The 21,788-nt window shown below is 48.8% G+C and overlaps 7 protein-coding genes across 7 annotated transcripts; 5 read left to right on the top strand and 2 right to left on the bottom strand.

Annotated features, from left to right (window-relative positions):
• Positions 1–3,044: 3,044 nt before the first annotated feature.
• Positions 3,045–3,695, top strand: FSST1_000906 (FKBP-type peptidyl-prolyl cis-trans isomerase; the record flags this gene model as incomplete). The annotated part of the gene is made up of 5 exons (XM_083235675.1): positions 3,045–3,265; positions 3,326–3,390; positions 3,441–3,501; positions 3,555–3,617; positions 3,668–3,695. 5 exons carry the CDS (start codon positions 3,045–3,047, stop codon positions 3,693–3,695), a joined length of 438 nt encoding a protein of 145 aa, XP_083091088.1.
• Positions 3,696–5,021: 1,326 nt separating this feature from the next.
• FSST1_000905 (E1 ubiquitin-activating protein UBA1) lies at positions 5,022–8,310 on the top strand (the record flags this gene model as incomplete). Its single annotated transcript, XM_083235664.1, has 3 exons — positions 5,022–5,027; positions 5,167–7,536; positions 7,585–8,310. The coding sequence occupies 3 exons, from the start codon at positions 5,022–5,024 to the stop codon at positions 8,308–8,310; spliced, it is 3,102 nt and encodes a 1,033-aa protein (XP_083091087.1).
• Positions 8,311–9,107: 797 nt separating this feature from the next.
• On the top strand, positions 9,108–10,322 carry FSST1_000904 (glutathione S-transferase; the record flags this gene model as incomplete). Its single annotated transcript, XM_083235653.1, has 3 exons — positions 9,108–9,635; positions 9,689–9,954; positions 10,040–10,322. The coding sequence occupies 3 exons, from the start codon at positions 9,108–9,110 to the stop codon at positions 10,320–10,322; spliced, it is 1,077 nt and encodes a 358-aa protein (XP_083091086.1).
• Positions 10,323–11,687: 1,365 nt separating this feature from the next.
• On the top strand, positions 11,688–14,144 carry FSST1_000903 (uncharacterized protein; the record flags this gene model as incomplete). Its single annotated transcript, XM_083223824.1, has 3 exons — positions 11,688–11,785; positions 11,838–11,968; positions 12,028–14,144. The coding sequence occupies 3 exons, from the start codon at positions 11,688–11,690 to the stop codon at positions 14,142–14,144; spliced, it is 2,346 nt and encodes a 781-aa protein (XP_083091085.1).
• An 819-nt stretch (positions 14,145–14,963) lies between these two features.
• On the bottom strand, positions 14,964–17,366 carry FSST1_000902 (Sec1-like protein; the record flags this gene model as incomplete). Its single annotated transcript, XM_083235630.1, has 5 exons — positions 14,964–16,616; positions 16,670–17,019; positions 17,082–17,169; positions 17,232–17,269; positions 17,333–17,366. The coding sequence occupies 5 exons, from the start codon at positions 17,364–17,366 to the stop codon at positions 14,964–14,966; spliced, it is 2,163 nt and encodes a 720-aa protein (XP_083091084.1).
• A 1,037-nt stretch (positions 17,367–18,403) lies between these two features.
• FSST1_000901 (uncharacterized protein) lies at positions 18,404–19,162 on the bottom strand (the record flags this gene model as incomplete). Its single annotated transcript, XM_083235619.1, has 1 exon — positions 18,404–19,162. The coding sequence occupies one exon, from the start codon at positions 19,160–19,162 to the stop codon at positions 18,404–18,406; it is 759 nt and encodes a 252-aa protein (XP_083091083.1).
• A 1,021-nt stretch (positions 19,163–20,183) lies between these two features.
• Positions 20,184–21,642, top strand: FSST1_000900 (NADH:flavin oxidoreductase/NADH oxidase; the record flags this gene model as incomplete). Its single annotated transcript, XM_083235608.1, has 5 exons — positions 20,184–20,255; positions 20,306–20,734; positions 20,788–20,940; positions 20,988–21,543; positions 21,593–21,642. The coding sequence occupies 5 exons, from the start codon at positions 20,184–20,186 to the stop codon at positions 21,640–21,642; spliced, it is 1,260 nt and encodes a 419-aa protein (XP_083091082.1).
• Positions 21,643–21,788: the final 146 nt, after the last annotated feature.

The raw sequence follows: 21,788 nt of genomic DNA, 5'->3' as shown, positions 1-21,788 counted from the left end.
TGTGAAACGCCTTATGAGCGTCCACTTTTTAGGGGGGGACCCTGATCACTTGTTTCGGTGGCTTCGGCAAGCGGCATCCAATCCATTGTAAACTTGAATTCTTTTTGGGCTGATGTCGTTTTGATGATCGACATGACATCCATTGACAAGTTTCATGTTACATGCTCTTCATGTTCTATCGTAATTAGTCTGCGCAGTACATACTGTACACCTCACTTACTTCCAAGCAATTCCAAGCACTTGGCGTAGGTTTGTTACCCTAACAACTCAATATTCCAAGACTGCCTTGCATGGTCATCTCGGACCTTGTAAAGAAGCTCGGGGCAATAATGGAATAATGACAACTGTCATTCATTCGTGCAAGTACGAATCGAATAAACTTCGCCTAGTGATTTATACGTCTTGTCAAATCAGTTGACGAGATATGTACACGAGTTTTCTTTCAACCGTCATCCGTTAGACCCAGTCTTTGGATGTCAAGTTAACTTTATTTTTACGAGCAAAGGAAACAGCCGAATCCTAGCTCTACAAGTCATCTTATTCCAACGTCTGATTTACGGGATGACCAATAAGAATTCCTTCTTTCATTCCTTCAGTAAAGATCCAGTTCTGCTCGGACATTAGTCATGCACTTCACTATTTGTTAATCCAGGAAGAGACCAACCAGCAGCATTACGCATATTTGTCGACAGGATGTCTTGCTTTGAGGGCAAAGTTCGAATAACAAATTGCATGGTAAAAGCTCGGTGCAGCTTGATGTTTAATTGTTGATCTCAATAAGAAGACCAGCTGGGTGTCCATTGTGGTTATGGTAAAAATCCATTCCTGAAAATCTAAATGTCCGTCTTACAGAGGTTGGTTTGCTCTACCTTTAGCTACTTGTGTTCAGCTACCGAGCCTCCTCAATCGATAAGAGGACCTGGGCTGCTCCTGATACCATCATAAACTTGAGGATCTCGCTTGAGGTCAACCTCGGAATGGTTCTGTTCCTCAAGACAAATCCTATCAAGCTACCATATTGAAGCACACCAGCAGTCTGCCAGATATCCCCTATAAAACGAGATGACTCTGCTCCGCTATCAAATGACGCCGATACAGTCAGGCATAGGTTCTTGGTACACTCACTATTGACTTCATCTTCATTAGTGATGTTTCAACCTGTCCTGTTAAGGGCCTACAAGAGTGCCTAGGTAGTGAGCAACAGAAAAAATGGCCACTAAACTTCAGGTTATATGTAGAAATAAATGAACTAAGATCATGATCTACATAGCATAAAGTGACTTACTGATTTCATCTCTCATACCTCAAGCGGCCAACTTTTCTGATACCCTGAAGAGTGCCTATCTGCGCCAACAGCTAGCAGCAAACACATATTTACTTCCTGTATGAGTATCCCTTATGTTCGTGTTTCGCCGTGTCGTTGTACGACCTCTTCGGCCTGTCATAAAGGTAGAGAGTGCTGGACATCCTTCTTGGATTATGAAAATGGCCTTGTCCATTCGCAGAATCGTCGCATCTTATAGGGGAAAGCAAGCAATCCTGCAACTATACCAACCACTATTTTCCTTTTAAAAGTACGGCTATGAACTTTAATGCAAGTCAATGCTTTGCCCACCTGATGTTTTCAATAAATGCCCTCGATTGGCAACTGGAGAATTCTGCACAGGTAACAAGATGAAGTTTTTGCATAACAAACACCAGCCCATCGCCTTTGTGCAGTTGAGTGAAAGCCACAAGATGTTGAAGATACACCTCTACCTCATTAGTATACCACAAAGACTGCGAGTTTAATACGGTGTTTTGGTAGGCATAGTTAGTGACTATCTACTATTCTAGATAGGTAACTAACACAATATCACGAACAGTCGCTTACCCTAGACACAAATAATGTCGACTGATCTTCCTAATACCACTTTTTCTTGCCGTCGTGTCTGCTGATAGTTCACGTTATTAATGGAAAACTTGAAGATCAAGCGAACAATTACTTTTTAACCGCGAATGATGAAGTTGTTCGTAATAGTCAAGGTCCCCCAATGACACTCGTGTAACAGAGCTGTCCACATCAAAACATGTTTCAGTGTAATATCTCTGCAAAATCCGCTGGTTAATGATCTCTTAAGTGTCAATTCACTTTCAAAACTAAAAAAAAGCCACGCCCAACGTATAACAGTATCTGGCTGAGTTTCCAAGAGCCCCGAATTGAACGTGAGCTGATGGATAAAGTCTGGGGACAGCCATCCAAACACGGTGATGGATAACTTGGCCGATGCTTTGTGACATTAAAGACACCGCCTCGTTTTATCTCGCTTGGCCTTGCCTTGGTCAAAGTACATGTGCATTACTGTTCAACGCTGGCCCATCCCTTAGGAACTACTAAGGTATCTAGGACTGACAATCACTTGTGTCGCTTGAGGCGCATGACGATGCCAAGGTACTTCCACAGAAAGGTACCTGACCTGCCGGGTAGGTCAAGGTCTGATTGATGTACTTTTAGTGCGAGGTACAGGCACTATTCGTCTTCAATCGATATGTTACAATGGGTAAGCAATCACAACATTGGAGTGAGGTATTTTGCCAGAAAGACCAAGTGAGGTTAGACCTGATACTGACGTGCTTTCCACGTGTTCCCCTTGTACCGAATGTATGTCTTTGATTATTACCTACTAAGGTAGAAACGGTGATGAAGAATGTAGGAGGTATCTTTTACTGTGAGGTACCTCCCTGACTGTGCTGGATTCTGTGAGCTTCCAGGTTATCCCCAATAGCCGTCCCCAGTGGAGTCATGGGGCATTCTGATTGGCGATGCTCGTCATTCCAGTTCGCCATTGCCCCTCCGTCGATCTGCTTGCCCCGCCATTTCGACCCTGAGATCCAATCGAATGAGCTTAGCCGAACTATGAAGCCATTGGATCATACCAACAGGGGGAGCTCAGAAGAGACTTTCTATTGTCCTGGCACTGAATCACTGTCACTGCATTGTACCTCCTTACTACCTTGCCTCGCTGTTGTCGTATAAAGCTCCACGCTCGTCTCCTCTTCCAAAGATGCGGCCTTTCTCCTTTGCATCCATCCCTCGCGCTACTCGCATCACCACTCGAATCAACCCGTTTTTTACTCAACCTCGCAACTTCTCCTTTACACAAGCAATCATGGGTGTCGAAAAGACTATCATCAAGGAGGGTGACGGCCCTTCCCCCAAGGTTGGCCAGACGGTCAGCATGGAGTACACTGGCTGGCTCCAGGAGAACGGCGGCAAGGGCAAGCAGTAAGCCCTTAACTCACTGTCCCTCACTTTTCATTATGACTGACGGCCCTCCCCCAAAAGGTTCGATAGCTCTGTCGGACGTGGTGACTTCGATGTCAAGATTGGCGTCGGCCAGGTCATCAAGGGTGCGTTTTTTCAAAAATTCCATCACACCACAAGCTAATCCCTTTTGCAGGTTGGGACGAGGGCGTTGTCCAGATGAAGCTTGGCGAGAAGGCTACTCTTCTTATCACCCCGTATGTACTCCCCTGAGCAATTACACATTGCATCGTTAACAATTGTTTTGTAGTGACTACGGCTACGGTGCTCGCGGCTTCCCCGGTGCCATCCCTGCCAACGCCACTCTCATCTTGTAAGTAACAAGTCTTTCCCCCGTTGGACTGATTCTGACTCTGCAATTAGTGATGTTGAGCTCAAGAACATCCGATAAATGTGCTCTTTAACTCCCGTCACCTTTCGATCGAGCTCGGAGCATACAGGCCTCGACAAACCCGTCATAAGCTAGCAATGTTCAACAGAACCTTATAAAGATCAACCCGGTGTTCATTATACCCCTACAGACATGCAGCACTTGGGTACAATGTCAAACTGACATTGTTATCGTTACCAAGACGGCGAAAATAAAAAAGCATTGCATTCAAAGTCTCTTGCCTCAGAGAAAAGTGCCTACCTAGTGTTGCTGTGACTGTTTATCTAGCGTACCCATTGAGGCTGGGCACGCTCCGAATTAGAGTAACGAGTAGACAGATCTAGCAAGAAACACAACTAAGTTAGGTAGTGCTCCGGCAGCTTTAGCATCACGTCAACTTCAAATCTGCCCCGCGCGATTGACCCCGCTGTTGGATCTCATGGTAGATAACGAGGAACCGATTTGCATCTGTACCGCGACACGGATTTAGATCCTTGAGAATCACTCTGCAACGGCATATCGGTAAATCATTCTAATTAAGATTATTTTCCTTTGACTCCGTCGGTTTTTTGGATTGACCGATGGACACAACCAAAATACCTCCACAGTAGCACCGGATCCGAGCCGCTGGAGAGGTACAGTGGAAGCTCCAAACACCGCTATGGAATTCTTAGTACATGCCCGTACTGCGGGGCGGCTGTGCCACTGTCAAGCTTATGTCCACCATAAGTTGACGCTTTATGGGAAGGTGGAATGAAATGCCTGACTGTTGTTAACTCAAGACAGCGATAGATACAAAATTGCAGTTCCAAATTTCGTTGAACAGAGCACAGTCGCTGTTTGGACGCGGTAGAGTATGAATCGTGTATATCTGACGGCTCCGCCTCACTGACTGATTCCTCTCGGGCTTGCTTAATAAACTGCCCAAGACCGCTGACGACTATGAAAGGTGGGGCAAAACAGCTCTCGTCCAAGTTGCCTCATGCAACACTAAACCGACTCGAGCCATTACCTCATCAGCATTGGACGCCTGTCGCGCTCTCTGTTCCACCCAACTCCAAAGCCAAAACGTATTCCCTTACAAACTTACATCTGACCATACTCACAAATATTCTACCACGACTACCACGATCTGCGACGAGCCTGTTCTTCGCCAGCAGATATAGTTTCCACTGCTCTACATTTCTCACCGTTACCTTCTTGTTCGGCGGGGTTGAGCTCTGTCTGGTGCTGGATCGCCTCGGAACGACCTGACGCAGGATTACCAACATCACAATAACACCGACCACGGACAAGCTGGGGAAGCGAAAGCTCTCCAACGGGGAGTCACCTACCCATAAACGCACAATGGCCGTACGTAAATATCCCCAAGCGTCCCCCCCTCCCGTTGCCTGCCGATCCTCTGATTACCAGATCATGTAAAAGTTGGGCGCTATTTTGTGATATTTATCACCACTTTAAGTACACCAGAAACTAACTGACTTGTTAACAGGAGCAGAAGCAATCAGAGATTGACCTCGCAACCCGAATGCAGGTTGACGAATCCGTTATTGGAAATACCGAAATCGACGAATCTCTTTACAGCCGACAACTCTATGTCTTGGGCCATGAGGCTATGAAGCGCATGGGCGCTTCCAACGTGCTCATTGTTGGCCTCAAGGGCCTCGGTGTAGAAATCGCCAAGAACATTGCTCTGGCTGGCGTCAAGAGCCTCACCCTCTACGACCCGGCCCCAGTTCAGATTGCGGATCTCTCGTCCCAGTTCTTCCTCACCCCTAGCGATGCCGGAAAGCCCAGAGACGAGGTCACTGTTCCTCGTGTTGCTGAACTAAATGCATACACTCCTGTCAAGCTTCACCAGTCGCCCGGTCTTGATGGTGATCTTTCACAGTTCGACAAGTACCAGGTTGTCGTTTTGACTAATGCTCCTATCCACCAACAAAAGGCCATCGCCGATTACTGCCATAGCAAGGGCATTTATGTCGTTGTCGCCGATACTTTCGGACTCTTCGGCTCTGTCTTTTGTGATTTCGGCGAGAAGTTCACAGTTATCGATCCTACCGGCGAAACTCCCCTCAGCGGCATCGTTGCAGGTATCGATGAGGAGGGCCTGGTGTCCGCCCTTGACGAAACTCGACACGGGTTGGAAGATGGTGACTACGTAACATTCTCTGAGGTCGAGGGTATGGAGGCGCTCAACGGAGCTGAGCCCCGAAAGATTACGGTTAAGGGACCTTACACCTTTTCGATCGGTGATGTATCTGGATTGGGCCAGTACAAGCGGGGTGGCATGTACCAGCAGGTCAAGATGCCCAAAGTTATCAACTTCAAGGACTTCACCGCATCACTGAAGGAACCCGAATTCCTTATCTCCGACTTCGCCAAGTTCGACCGACCTCAACAACTTCACCTTGGTTTCCAGGCACTTCACGCTTTTCAACTCACCCACAAGCGACTTCCCAACCCCATGGATGATGACGATGCCATTGTTGTTCTAGGTGCTGCGAAGAAGTTTGCTGAGCAGGAGGGTCTCGAAATCGAGCTCGATGAGAAGCTTTTGAAGGAGCTGAGCTACCAAGCCCAAGGTGACCTCAACCCTATGGCTGCCTACTTCGGTGGTCTTGTTGCGCAGGAGGTTCTCAAGGCAGTCTCTGGCAAGTTCCAGCCCATTGTCCAGTGGATGTACTTTGACTCTCTTGAGTCTCTGCCTACATCTACTAAGCGAAGTGCTGAGCTCTGCAAGCCCACCGGTAGCCGATATGATGGACAAATTGCCGTTTTCGGTACTGAATACCAGAACAAGATTGCCAACTTGAAGCAGTTCCTTGTCGGCGCCGGCGCCATTGGCTGTGAGATGCTGAAGAACTGGGCCATGATTGGTCTAGGAACGGGTCCCGAGGGCAAGATCTGGGTTACTGACATGGACTCTATTGAGAGAAGTAACCTGAACCGACAGTTCCTTTTCCGTGCCGACGACGTTGGTAAAATGAAGAGTGACCGTGCTGCTCTTGCTGTCCAGCGAATGAACCCCGATCTCGGGGGCCATATGATCACTTTGAAAGAACGTGTTAGCGCCGACACTGAGAGTGTTTTCAACGAGGACTTCTGGCGAAACCTGGATGGTGTCACCAACGCTCTAGACAACGTCGAGGCTCGAACTTACGTTGATCGTCGATGTGTCTTTTTCCAGAAGCCACTTCTCGAAAGTGGTACTCTCGGAACCAAGGGTAACACGCAAGTCGTCCTCCCCCACCTTACTGAGTCTTATTCTTCCTCTCAGGACCCCCCTGAGAAAGAGTTCCCCATGTGCACAATCCGAAGTTTCCCTAACAAGATTGACCATACTATTGCTTGGTCTAAAGAGTACATGTTTGAGAAGCTTTTCGTCAAAGCTCCCCAAACCGTCAACCTGTATCTGACTCAGCCCCAGTTCATCGAGAACTCGCTGAAGCAGGGCGGTAACCACAAGGAGACCCTCGAGACCATCCGTAACTACCTTACGACCGAGAGGCCTCGGACCTTTGAGGATTGTATTGCCTGGGCTCGCCAACTGTTTGAGTCTGAGTTTTCCAACAAGATTCAGCAGCTCCTCTACAATTTCCCCAAGGACTCCGAAACGTCTTCCGGCACCCCATTCTGGTCCGGACCCAAGCGAGCTCCTGATGCACTCAAGTTCGACCCAAACAACCCCTCTCACTTTGGATTCATTGTTGCCGCGGCCAACCTTCACGCCTTCAACTACAATATCAAGTCTCCAGGAACTGACAAGTCTATCTACCTGCGAGAATTGGAGAATGTCATTGTCCCTGACTTCTCTCCCGATTCCAACGTGAAGATCCAGGCAGATGACAAGGAGCCTGTTGTAAGTATGCCTACAGTTTACCAAGGATCCGCACTGACTGATTTCTAGGAGGAAGAGTCTAGTTTCGACGACAACGACGAGATTAAGAAACTAGCCGACAGTCTGCCTTCACCCAGCTCTCTATCCGGATTCCAGCTCGTCCCTGTCGATTTCGAGAAGGACGATGACTCGAACCATCACATCGATTTCATCACCGCTTGCAGCAACTTGAGGGCCGAGAACTACAAGATCGAGCCAGCTGACCGACACAAGACCAAGTTCATTGCTGGCAAGATCATTCCCGCCATTGCCACAACTACTGCGTTGGTGACCGGCTTGGTTGTGCTGGAGCTGTACAAGATCATTGATGGCAAGGACGATCTTGAGCAGTACAAGAATGGTTTCATTAACCTGGCACTGCCCTTTTTTGGTTTCAGTGAGCCTATCGCCAGTCCCAAGGTGGAATACCAAGGACCTGATGGCAAGGTTACACTGGATAAGATCTGGGACCGTTTCGAGATTGAGGATATCACTCTACAGGAACTTTTGGACACATTCAAGGCCAAGGGTCTCACCATCAGCATGCTAAGCTCTGGTGTCAGTCTTCTCTATGCCTCCTTCTTCGCCCCTTCCAAGCTCAAGGAAAGATACGCCCTCAAGCTGAGCCAGCTGGTCGAGACTATCTCCAAGAAGCCCATCCCGGCCCATCAGAAAGAAGTGATCTTTGAAATTGTGGCTGAGGATCTTAACGAGGAGGACGTTGAGGTGCCTTACATCAAGGTCAAGGTTGCATAAGTGTCGCGATGGATGTATTGATCAATCCTAGAGCATGTATGTGAGATGTGAAAAACGACTCGAGTGCACATGAGCACATGACCGAACGATGGACGAGAGCCATAACCATAGATAAACCAAACTCATTCGAAATATGCCTGACTGTCTCCCTAAAGAGCTCGCTTACTCGTGATGGCAATACGAAAAAATACTTGCAATGACCAATGAAATCTATGGGTGGTGCCTCAGGTCTGAATTGAAGAGAGAATCCGTTTGACCAAGCCTGTTGTCATGATCCAGAGAGGCTTATCAAGAAAATAGTCTCTGTTAAATAAGCAGCGTGCAGTAAAGCGGGGTACAATCCATTATTACGCCACGATTATGGAATGCTTCCAAGCAGCCTGTAGTTCTTGGGGGTGGACATGACAACCATGGAAGATCTGTGGAATCCACAACAGACAAGCCTAATACGTAGTGAAGCTGGTTAGTAAACTCCGACAGCTTGTGAGGGGCTGCTGAGGCAAGCCTGAGTGAGCAATGCCGAGGGTCCCATGCGGGTGGTGATGCAGTTTGGCCACTTTTCTAGCTGTGTCTTGCAGATGGAGAATTGACTATAAAGGTGGTGATTGTCGCCGTCATTGAGAGATCTGACTTGTTTTTAAGATATGTCAATACAAAGAATCAATATTCGAGGATCCCGAATTTTCAACAAGAGTTTACTCTTTAAACCACAGCAGCAACACTTGGCTAGATCTTTCTCGTCACTCAAGGCATCGTCTTTCAAACCTCTTTGCATTCAATCCACATATCAAACCAGAATGGTAAATACAACTGACACACTGACTGATCTTCTCGGCCTGCTGACACAGTTGCAGGTAAGCAGCGGTAAAGTCACTGACTGGGTCAAGCCCGGCGACACCTCTGGCGAATTTAAGCGTCAAGTCAGTTCGTTCCGAGACTGTATCTCTCGCGATGCCAACGCAAAATATCCTGCTGAGAAGGGCCGTTATCACCTTTACGTGAGCTACGCATGCCCATGGGCTTGCCGAACTCTTATTGCTCGCAAGCTCAAGGGCCTTGAGGATCTCATCTCGTACTCAGTTGTTCACTGGCACCTTGGTGAGGGCGGCTGGCGATTCGTGTCCAAGGATGAGGATGTTCCCGGCGAAAATGTCGTGCCTGATCCCATCAAGGGCCATGAGAACTTTACACACCTAAAGGATGTGTACTTTGAGAGTGAGAAGAACTATGATGGCCGATACACGGTGCCAGTTCTCTATGATATGAAGACAAACCGAATAGTGAGCAACGAGAGCAGTGAGATTCTCCGCATGCTCGGTACCGAGGTAATGTGTTTCAAATGTACATCTTTTTAGTTATGATAACTGACTTGGCTTAGTTTGACGACCTTTTGGATGAGGAGCACAAGGCCATCCAGCTGTACCCTGAGAACCTACAGAAGCAGATTGAGGAGGCGCATGAGTGGCAATACGGTGGGATCAACAACGGCGTATACAAGTCTGGCTTTGCAACCACAAGCGAGGCTTACGAGCGCAACGTTGTGGCTCTATTCGAGTCTCTGGACCGCGCTGAGAAGCATCTCTCTGAGCAAAAGGAAGGCCTTTACTGGTTCGGAAACCAGTTGACCGAAGTTGATATCAGACTGTGAGTTTCAGATCCACCCAACCGGACCTGTTCTGCTGCCAATTTCAAAGATCTTTTACTAACAGTTTTCGCTAAAAAAAAACAGTTTCGTCACAATCATCCGTTTCGATCCCGTCTACGTGCAGCACTTCAAGTGTAACATCCGTGACATTCGATCCGGTTACCCTGCTCTGAACCGCTGGATGCGCAACTTGTACTGGAACCACCCTGCGTTCAAGGATACCACGCAGTTTGAGCACATCAAGTGGCATTACACAAGGAGCCATACCCAGATCAACCCTCACTCTATCACACCTGTTGGACCGCTGCCTCATATCCTGCCTCTTGAAGAGGAGGTTCCCGCTGTCTCTGCTGCTAAGAAGAACTAAGGATGATTTATAGTTGGACATGATTAATGATACTAAGGATTAATCCAAAGTATGTGCGTAAGGCTCTGTGTAACCGGGCATCAATTGAGTTTCTCTACGGCGTGTGATAGGTATGGATGAAACTGAGGTGAGGCCCAATCTCTAACTGTAGTATCCAAACTTTTGTGGAGGCTCCAGTGCGTTATAGCAGGCATGGACAGTACCTAGGAGTGGAGTCGGGTGAGTTCCAGAGAGGGGATGGACCTATAGAGTGGAGGCTCATCTCAGTGCGCGCAGCAGTATCAAACAGTGCACTGCACTACACTGCACCCCAATGTTCATCCACCATCCATTTGCAATTCTCATTCCACAAACAACATGTCAATTCTCTCTCAGAACCGAAATAGTTAACCTTCAAGTCAACATCGCTAAAAAGACACCCTCGAAAAATTACTCTCCAATTATTATACCACATCTTCGCTACTTCTTACCCCAAACAGGGTCTGACTTGTCCTCTGCCAGTTGTCACGGCGCTAAAAGCCCGCGCGCTAGGAGGTAGCTCTCTCTCACTCTCTTCTACCTGGGCTGGCCCTGTCTCATCTCCTCCTCTACTCTGCTCTGCCCGCTTTTGGTCTCCTCTTCGCAACAACGTCAAGCCACCGAAAACAACACTCGATACTTCGTACATTCCCTGCGTTACCGTTACACACCTTCCACTCCCCGTTAATAAACTGCCCGCCTTTTCTCTGCAACGACGACGCAACCCAATCCCAATATTCACTGCCTATTGGAGACAAGTCAAGACAATACCCGCCTCGCGAATCAATAATTACTGTACCCTACAATCAATCTTCCCCCTCGCTGTAGCTTTGATTGGGCTTTTTGGCTCGAATAAAGACCAGCTTGGCTTGGCCTGACTTGGCTCCACCTCTGGTTCGCCTTGCTCACCACTACCACCACAAGTCAAGTCCTAGGACGTCACCCTTCTCCGCCAAACTTGGCCTGATCTCTCGATTTCTACGCTTTCGTCTGAATATTTTGTTCTGCATCGCTATCGCCTAAATTTACGCCGCAACGTTCAACCCTGTGAATACTTTCACTCGACTCACCGACTCGACAAATTGATCGTCCTATTCTCCGCACAACAAGAACCCATTCTTCCGTTATCGCATGTTATCCTCGCCACGTTGTCACCTTTGTTTGCCAATACCAATAACAAAAACTAAACTGCACATTACTTAGACAAAAACTGTCGTTCTTCTGACAAGGCTCAATTCTTCAAACCGTTCTTCGCTTGCGATTTTGAGTTGGTTTCAAGGACCTTTCACCCGTCATTTTTGTAATACCGACCTCTCGGATGCGCTCATAGCGTTGCATTTCTTTACAATGGTTGTTCGATACGAAGCAGAGGATCTGCTGTACTTGCGGGAGTCGCCGTTATGTACCAAACCCTCGAGCCTCCCTCCAGCTGAAGAGTGGATGGGGTGAGTAGAAATAATTTCTCGCTGCTGGATTCAGTCTCCTGACCAACCTTAGACCCCCACCTGAACCGAACCGCACGCAGAACAAGGTCACCAACGATCGACCTCGATCCAACGACAATCCTCTTCTTGAACAAGCTAATCGCCGTCCTGGCGTTGAAAGACATGTTTCAAGGAACAGTGCCAGTCTGTCTCCCTATGTTTGGCCTGCAGAAGCTCCAATACTGACCAGCTTAACCGTTTAGACCCTGAGGACCTTGTCTTCGCACCCCCTCGAACAGCTTTTGCCTCTGCGCGAGGTAAATCAGCCCTTGAGCCTGACAAAATTACCAAAGAGCCCGAGGCTCCTGGCCGTTTCGGCAACTTCCGAAGTCGCAATGGAGACCTGGACGTCGATCGATTCCGAGATGGCCGTAACAATAACGGTCTCCGCCGTCGTGATGGCGAGAGCGAAACAGAGGGCTGGAGCACGGTGAAGCCTCGCAAGAGTTTTGGACATGAAGGTGCCGAGCGTTTCCACGGACGCATGGGAGGTAACTTCCGAGACGAGAAGCGTCAGTCCAAAGATCGTGATGACCGCGACGTTGTTCGAGATCGCCCTGCACGGACTTTCGACGGCTTTACCAGAGATGCAGAGGACAGTGAGGGGCGGCCACGAAACGGAATCAACAGAAACAAAGTCGAGCCCTGGTACAAGAACGAGTCCAATGTCGCTACCACACCTGCTACTGAAGCGACGACTACCACTCCTGATAAGCGCGAACGTATTGACCGCGCTAAGAGTTGGAGAGATCGCGAAGTTCTTGCCGATGCTACTGACGATCGCCTCAACAACAGCACCAACAACCGCACGAATGATAGACGCTGGGGGCGGGATCGTGACCAGCGAGTCGAGCGTGAGCCTGAATGGCTAGACGAACCCCTTGAGGAACTTCCTGAAGCTCACACTCAACAAGACTTCCAGAAGTGGATGGAGGAGATGAAGAAGCAGAAGGCTGGAATCTCCACTAAGCCTGTAAACGCCGAAGCGGCAGAGGCAATGATTGAAATGGAAAAACCCCCTGTTCAATCTGCCCCCGCTGTTCCATCTGCACCAGACAAGTTTTTTGAAGCTTTTGGAACAACTGCTGGTTTCGAAACCCCACGTGCCGAAGAGAACAAGAACCCTGTTGCGAAACCCAAGGCAACTGGCAAGTCATCAAGGTTTACGTCCTTTTTCGCGCAGCCCCAGGAAGAAGCTCGAGGACGAACAGAGCCCCCAACTCCTATGACTGGACCTCCTGTTCACAGTGGCATGCCCCTGCCTATGCCTTTCCCCGGCGGTCCTGCTCCTTCTGGTGGACCCGACGACGAGCGACAAGCTTTCCAGCAGTTACTTGCGAAGCTGCAGAAGCAGACCATGAGTGCTACACCCCCAGGCCCTTCGCCCTTTTCAGTCCCCCAGGGAACACCGCCAAATGCCGGCAGACCTAACGTAATTACTTCACCCGATTCACCTTTCCAGCAGTATGGACCTGATCGACGTATGGAAGGCCCTCTTGGCCGACCTCCGCCACACCATGTTCAAGAAATCCTTGCTCCTCGACCCCAGCAACAAGCTGCTCGTCCTGAACAGCTTCTTCAGGATCTCGTTGGCCAGCGCCAGCGTGCCCCCAGCCAAGGCTCTGGCCGTCCCGATACTGCTCGTAACAACAGCAACACTGAGTTCTTGATGAACCTGATGAGAGCACCTCAAGAGGGCCAACGAAACGACTTGTTGATGCGCATGATTCCGCAGCAACAAAAGCCAGGACAAATGCCTCAGGAGCCTGATTTCCCTAGAGACGACCGTGGTCCCCAACGTCAAATGAGACCCCAACCACCACCTGGCTTTCCGATGGAGGAACGATTCCACAACCCTCCTGACGTTGATGCACGGCCGAATCAGCCTACGCAAATTTTGCAGCGTCCACCACCCCCTCCTGGCCTGGACCACCAGATGCCACCCAGCTGGATGCCTGGTGGCCAGATGCCCCCTCCTCAGCAACGAGGACCTATGATTCCTCCTCCAGGACTTCCTGGTGGTCTTGTAGGCCCTGTCGGTCCTAGACCAAACCGTAACATGCCTATGCCTCACATGTTCCCTCCCAACTTCCCACCCGGCGTGATGCCTCCTCCCGAGGCTCTGGGTGGCCCTCCACCTCGCAACATGCCTCCTCCCCCCCCTGGCTTCTTTGGCGGCCCACCTCACGGATTCATCCCTCCTGGCCTTGCAGGCTTCAATGGACCCCCTGGACCGGATTTCCCCGGTAGTCCTTTTGAAGGACGCGGCATGCCTCCTGCTGGCAACCCTGGCCGTGGCGCGGCCTTTGGCAGACCTTAATCCTGCTCTGCGCAAATACCGTGCTCAACACATCGAATCAAACACCCTTACACTATACAGCTGTACTCCCCATGTACGAAATCCATCAACTTCCTGCACGAATCTTTGAAAATAAAGGCCTTTGATACAGGGCTTTTCCACATTACTGTACGAATATCTACCGAAACCCAACACACCGCATCTTGGAAGCAGGGCACGCCCTGTACTAGTAACTTGTTTTTACTTGTGATTTTTTGGGAAGCACGGCGATGGGGCGGGAATCAAAGGGATATAGGCATCAAGGCAAACTCGGTGAACATTAGGTAGTGAATTCATGGATTGTTTGATGGGCGATCATTTTTTTTGTTTTGTTTCCCGTTTTAACCTTGCTTGCTTTCATTATTATTATTAGTGACGAACTTGATGCTTTTGATGAAGTAGTGAGGATTGTCTGAGTTAACTTGTCCAAAAGAGAACGAAGAACACAAAAAGTGTATATACTACAGGCAGGTATTATGTACATGAGCATCCTCAACACGAGGTCCCTCACACAAGCAAATTTCATAATATAGCAACTGATACGCAAAAGACTGAACAAAAGAAGGCCGAACTCGGTCAGGGGATTGCACAATCAAGAAGGGCATGGTATGTTTTGATTCCATGTTGGTCGAGTACTGACTACGCCGAAGGGCCATCGCCCAAATGGCTTCCACTCGAGACACTTCTTTCTGCTTTACGAAGACGTTCTCTATATATTTCTGACGAGCTGTCTGTATCGGTAGTTTGGGACCGCCGAACCCCTTTTGATGGCGGAGAAGAGACCCCCCCGTTCCAAGAACCCTACTTCTTCATACCGAGAAAGTTTCTCCTCTTCTTCTCCTTGTGGAGCTTGCCGGGTTCGTCGTGGTTCGACTGGTTTGATGGAACACTTTGATGCGGGTTTGGCCGTGGCGCCGCGCTGCCACCATGGTTGTTTATCGACATGTTGGACATGGCAGCCGTTGGAGGTGCCATCCCAGGGGCAGGCCTTTGAGGAAGACCACCGGGTCGGTTCATGGGCCCAGGATTCATTGCTTGTTGAGGTGGTTGTTGCGATGGTGCTGGGCGAGGAGGAGCTGGACGTTCGAAGAGGTGACGAGGCGCGTGTCGTTTGGGTCGCTCCAAGGGCAGGTCAAGTTGACGCTTATCGCGGCCAAGATCACCAATTTGACGCATGAAGAGTTGGGGAGTTAGCATATGGGAGGTTACCAAAACAATATCTCGGCTACGGGCCTCGCCAACTTCGTAACACGCCCGACTTTCGCTGTATGTAGCGCCTCCAGCCATGAAAACAATCAATCGCTGTCGGTTCTCTGGAGGACGGCGACCAGACGATGCCCAGTTCGGTCGGCCAGCACGAAGAGAGGCGCTCTGTGCTAGGTGAAGTTCCTCATTAGGGTCCAGCGGTGGCTTTACATAGGGGAAGTGAGTTTGCTCGAGGATGCCCCTTGCCAGATGGTCCACCATGTGTTTCAAAGCAGGTTCGAAACGTGTTAATCCGTATTCCTCATTCAGTTGTGTTGTCTTCAGGTCGATCGGGAACAGAGGCGGTGGAAGCTGGCGCACATCTTTGAGGCCATGTGTCATACGTCCGCCCAGCTGCTCAAAACTTGCGACAACCTCGGCATCGGACTGAGGGAGACCTGCATGGGCGAGTAATCTCTTGATATCTTCGGCAATGACACCGTCTCGATATAGTATAAAGAGAACAATGAGTCGTAGTCTATCGGGAAGCGATACAGCCTCGTCATCCAATAAAGGAACAACCATTTCGAGTATGTTCTTTGGTCTCTTAAAGTCCTCGTCAAGACCAGATGCAAGAGTCTGCTCGACTGAAGAGATATCCATAAGCTTGTGCTTCTGGAAAATGTTCATGCATTCTTGCGCCATGGTCAAATGCAGTGAATAAGCCTCCTTCATCTCTTGAAACTGCGGCAAGCCAGCCAACATGTCCCTAATCGTGTTCAAATTGGTGGTATCGGCGTTCTCGTTGGTGAAGTGTGGGTTTTGTTGGAGGAACTTTTGGAAATCGCCCATAAGTTTATCAATAGTGTCCTTCATGTGTCTATGTCGATTGTCCACCCAAATCTTGTCTTTGTCTGTCAATTCCATATCCTTCTCTTGCTCCTCTGGGGTTCCTTCGTTGATAACCGTGCGATATGTGACTTTGTCGCCGTCCTTGATGGGAAGGAGGTCGTGCGCCATGGCTTGGTAGGAAAACTCATGGACGAGGGGTGCCATCAGATCCATCGATCGGTCTGTAATGACAAGTGTGGCCTGCGGTCGTTGTGAAGGTGGTGGGAAGTTGGTATCCCATTGCGCATACGCATCAAGTTCTTCTTGGACGAATCGGGCCAGATGCGAGCATAGAACGGATGCATCGTGGAGCGCACCTTGCGGTTTGTAGTATCGGACTTTGGGATATTCTCCAAGAGTAATACAAAGACCGGCAATCTGGCTAATCATCAGTACAAATGATCCGGACGGGGCGCATGATAATGCCTTACCTTTTGCGCCAAACCCTTCATATGGGTAGGAACAATAGCATTGCATGCTGGGTGATAGAGCATTGGAAAGCTCCAGGGGTCGCGGAGGGTAACAAGATGCGATTCTCGAGGCAGGAAATCGACGAACATGGTCTGGAAACCGGCGCGGAGCTGGCGAGCTCCAGGGAAATCGTCAATCTTGCGTCGTAGTGAGGGGTCGAGCAGGCCGGTCCAGACAAGGTAGAAGCTACGGTAGCGTCGCATCTCGAAGTCGGCGAGAAGGCATTCGACGGCGAAAGGCTCGGGCGATAGAATGTAGATTGCGTCCATTTCAGGGTTCTGTTCGCGACGGTTCTCGATTCGCTCGATAGCTGGGTAGGAGAAAGCTGGTCAGCACAGGTGTTAGCTTGTAGGGAGTGTTTGGGAGACCAACTGGCGATATTGTTGTTGAGGATGTCATCCTCTTTGACGACATTGTCAATGATCTTTTTGGAGTTCTCGTCGACAATCAAGCATTTCCACTATTGCGTCAAGGACACCGGTCAGTAGCTAGATCGTAAAAGGTCGATAGGAGATAGCTTACATCGCCTTGAGTGATCTTTTTGATCTGGCCTAGGATAGCTAGAGGAGGCGCATTAGTACATGGATCCTCTTTGAAAGGTTCCTTGCTTATCTAGTTCGTACCGTCATGTTGCTCTTGGATGATGGACAGCCCCATGTTGTCTGGTATCGGCGGGCTGCCCTGTCACGTCACAACGTTGAGTATAAAGGAGCGAAATAGCGAGCGCCGGCGGTAGAGAGCGACAGCGATGTCGAGTGAGCGAAGGCGGTAGAGAAACGATATGGGGAGCCAGCCCAAGGGTGGTGTGGATTGAAGCGATAGAATGACGCGCAAGGGTATCAAGAGTTAAAGGAAGAATGTTGTAAAGTAATAAGTGTAGGTTTCGCTGCTATACTACGTCGGAAGTAGAGTAATAAGTGGTTACTCTACAGTACTAAAGTACTAGATAGACCAAGGTATCGAGAATCAAGGTTGGTAGGTTGGGCTCAGGAGTTGCGTTGGCGGGGTCGCATGAAGAAAGAAGGTGGGTCTTGTAGTCCTGTCAAGCTGTGCCAGGAGCCTGGATCCCCTGTAACTGCCACAGGGCAGGGGCTGGCAGATATTCAGCATGCTTTAGCAACTTTAATTGGAGCGGTGTAGTCTTTAACTGCTTGCATGTACAGTACCTTAGTAGACTGAGTGAATATGAGCCTCAACTTGGATGAGGTCATGATTGATGCTTAAGTGTCACTTTAAAAAGACTAGCGGATGGATTTTTTCTGAATATATTGTTTCCGATCTTGGTTTCTGTACATGTTTTATGTCAATACATTAACGTTATGCTTTGCTTGATCTGAAACACTTGGTTCAAGCTTCAACTCCGTAATACAACGATAACTGTTGCGTGAGCTTAGTATAACTTCCATCGAACTCTTAAATTAAATTTTGAGCCATATGAGGTGGTTTGCCGCATCCTCAGTGAATCCAATATCTCGTCCGACTGTAAGTCCTGGGTGTAGTCCTAGGTAGGCTACTGGGTAACAGAAAAGTTGGTCTCCTAAGTCTTAGGGTATAAAAATAAGTAGTCTAAGAAGTGTGGCCTAAGTAGCATAAACTGGCCTACTAAATCTCGTCTCTTATGCTTCCAGCGGCCAACTTTTCTGATACCCTGATGGTAGGCTCCCATCAAATGCTAGTGACATAGCGGACAATCTTCATAATAGGTGCCTGGCAAAGTGTGTCTTGTCCTGCTTCGATTGGTCCTGGTTCGTTTTCTTTTGGTTGTCATGATTTAGTAACCCTCCATCACTACCATCTCCTCTGAGGTAGCTTTCGACGTCGACTCTCCCAAAAACCTCGCGCTGTAGTCGTTCATGTCGTTGTCGCTCATTGGCCCTATGCCTCTTCAACTCCTTTTTGTTGGTCGGGTAAGGCATATGCTCTTTCTTTTTCTCTATGGATTTTGGTGTCGTGGCACCGATTCCAAGCCTGTCGTTCTTTTCTTTTACTTTGATGGGATGCCGAATGCCCTCGCGCTGTCTGCCCAGGCCTTCGTGTGCATCCATATCCCAGCCTTGGGATTTGAGTGTCCGTACACCCATGCGCGAGCGATCAAGTGATGAGGGGGGTAGTGTGTGTTGCAGTGATACTTGATGAGCGAGAGCTGCCTCATGGGGCTGTGTTGTGAATGAAACATCCAGTCCGCAATCCGGACATATTTGTGCAGCCTCTCTGGCTTCTTCTTTTGATGTTTTAGCGTCTTTGTTCTCAGGATCAGGTTTCAGAACGACGGTTGCATACAAATCGCCGATAACAGTTGCTGTTGACGTTGTCGCGGTTGGGAGACCAGCATCGGGATCGCGAGCTCGCACGAACTCAACCTGCTTGCGTTTAATTCCTGCGCCGAAAGGACGTTTGCGATGCAGAGGGACGTCAAACTCCTCGTCAAATTCGTCTTCCTCGTTTCGTTGCATGGTGTATGTGAAATGAAGTGATAGTGTGCTGTGTGAATGGTAGTTGAAGAAGGTAAGTTGCTTTTCGACCAAGGTTGTCTAACCTGGAACTTTTTGGCACCTTAGGTTTCCTAGACGAAGCTTCTATATTATGAGAATCACGACAACGCCATACATGTACTAACGTTCCTGCCTACTTTTGTTTCAATACACTGAAACCTTACTTTGATTGATTCTCATATTCTCGTTACAGTAAATCTTTACATTTAACTGCAAAAATAACATTCATACGCCAATCCCTATTATCCTCTTAATATCTGCTAATTATTATGTCCACCTTATCAATTTAACGTACGGATACATACGGTCCTTATACCGCTCTACCTATATGTAGAGTTAGAAAAAGTTGAGACATCCATCTTATCTGACAGAAAGCAAATCTCAAAAAGTGGCACACAGTAAGCCCATCCATAAGAGCACTTAAGACATGTTCTTATCAATGTTAATCATTATAATTCAAAATTATTCCAATTATCACTTGCAGAAAACTTGCCCCATAACAACCTCCTTCCTCAAGTCAAAAAAGGTTGCATATTGTTAGTGTTGATGCGGTGGGCTCTTTCGTATTGACAAACGTTCCATGCATTCTTTGTAAGGCAAGCCACATGATCCCATAAGCCAGCAGCTTTGCATGACTCCGAGGGATCCAGCAAATTATATCTGTTTCTAGTGAAGATACTACTCGATAGTCTCTGCAGAGACTGCATGTTGCTGCGAGAAGAACCTTGCAATATGGGCTTTATGAATTGCAAGCATCCATCTCATTCTCGAGCTGAAGGTATTGTAACACGTCTGGTCGTTGTTCGGAAGGTGGAAACAATGGGAAGGTTGCGTCTCAATTATAGTGACGAGGTCTAACGCGATGTTATAAATACCTGCACTGGTCTGTCCACTTTTACGCTACTCACATCAATTCAAGAAGACCAGACTGTCTCCTATATACACTTGCCAAATTACCTATTTATCATTGCAAATCAACAACATGGCCGAGACGATGCCTAAATGTGAGGCAAATGGCCATCATAAAATCATTATAAACAAAGAAGCCCCGAATGTCCGTCTCATAGACTATCCCAGATAACCACAGATACTCACAATCCATAGGTTCCTTTCTACACTCCAGTTCAAGATCCACCAGCAGGAACACCACATGATGTTCAACCTGAAGGAAGTATATTTTCCCCTCTTAAACTGAGAAACCTGACTCTCCACAACCGCATTTTCGTATCCCCGATGTGTCAATATTCGGCAAAGGATGGTGTCATGACCCCCTGGCATAAGCAGCACTTGGGCAGTTTCGCAGCACGAGGTCCGGGCCTCATCGTTACAGAAGTCAATGCAGTCTCACCAGAGGGGCGAATCAGTCCGGAGGATGCAGGCATCTATGATGATGGACAGCTTGGACCTCTTCAGGATATTGTGGACTTTGTTCATAGCCAGGGCGCCAAGATTGCGATTCAGATGGGCCATGCCGGGAGAAAGGCGAGCACAGTCGTACCGTGGCTGGATCGCAAGAACACTGCTTTCAAAGAGGTAATATTTGTTAAACTTTTGCAAACGTTCACGGCTGACCGCGACACTAATAGGCGAATGGGTGGCCTGATGAGGTAGTCGCACCAAGTGCAATCCCTTACAGCCCAGAGTCTGTCGTCCCCAAGGAGATGACCAAGGATGATATCTCAAAGTTCAAGCAAGACTGGGTCGCCGCTGCGAAGCGTGCCGTCAAAGCCGGCTTTGATGTAAGTGAACCAGCCCGAAACCACTGATTAGTAGTTGACTCGCCTAGGCCATTGAAGTCCATGCTGCCCATGGCTACCTCATCAACTCATTCCTCTCCCCAACCTCTAATCAGAGGATAGATGAGTATGGAGGCTCCTTCGAAAACCGCATCCGTCTCCTTGTTGAGATTGTCCAACTGACCCGCGAGATTGTCCCTCAAGGGTACCCCGTTTTCGCCCGCATTCCCGGGACTGACTATCTTGACTTCGATCCATCTCTACCTCAGTGGCATATCGAAGAAGCAGCACTCCTCGCAAAGATCCTTGCAGATAACGGAGTAGACCTGCTTGACGTCACTGGTGGTGGCTTGGATAGCCGTCAAAAAATCAATTCCGGTCCTGGGTATCAAGTTCCGTGGGCTGCTGCTGTCAAGAAAGCTGTCAAGGGCACCAGGACCGCCGTAACTTCTGTAGGAATGATCACTTCCGGGAAGCAGGCTCAGAGCTACCTTGACGATGGCTCTGTGGATGCGGTCTTTGTCGGACGCGGCTTTCTCAAAGATCCCAACCTGGTGTGGCACTGGGCCGATGAACTGAACATTGACATTCACGTTGCTGCTCAATGTAAGTTGCCAATACTCAGTTTTCCAACGCCGATACTGACGATGTCTAGATGGATGGGGTTTCGGGATCACCCGTACTCATAGGCCGAGCAAGCACTGAGAGGAAGCAGGCCCTCAACTTGCTCCTGAGATGCCTGGAGGCAGACCGTCACGCAGGAATTGCACAGCTTCAACACGGTTGGGATAAAGAAGAACTGGTCACTGGTGTCTTGAAATCCCACGAAGAATGCCAAAAACAGAATGTTG

This window comes from Fusarium sambucinum, chromosome IV, assembly GCF_050947815.1.
Source record: "Fusarium sambucinum isolate potato_lamoka chromosome IV, whole genome shotgun sequence".
Classification (NCBI taxonomy): Eukaryota; Fungi; Ascomycota; class Sordariomycetes; order Hypocreales; family Nectriaceae; genus Fusarium; species Fusarium sambucinum.
Note: the sequence above shows the minus strand (reverse complement) of the source record. Positions and strands in the feature narration are given on the sequence as shown.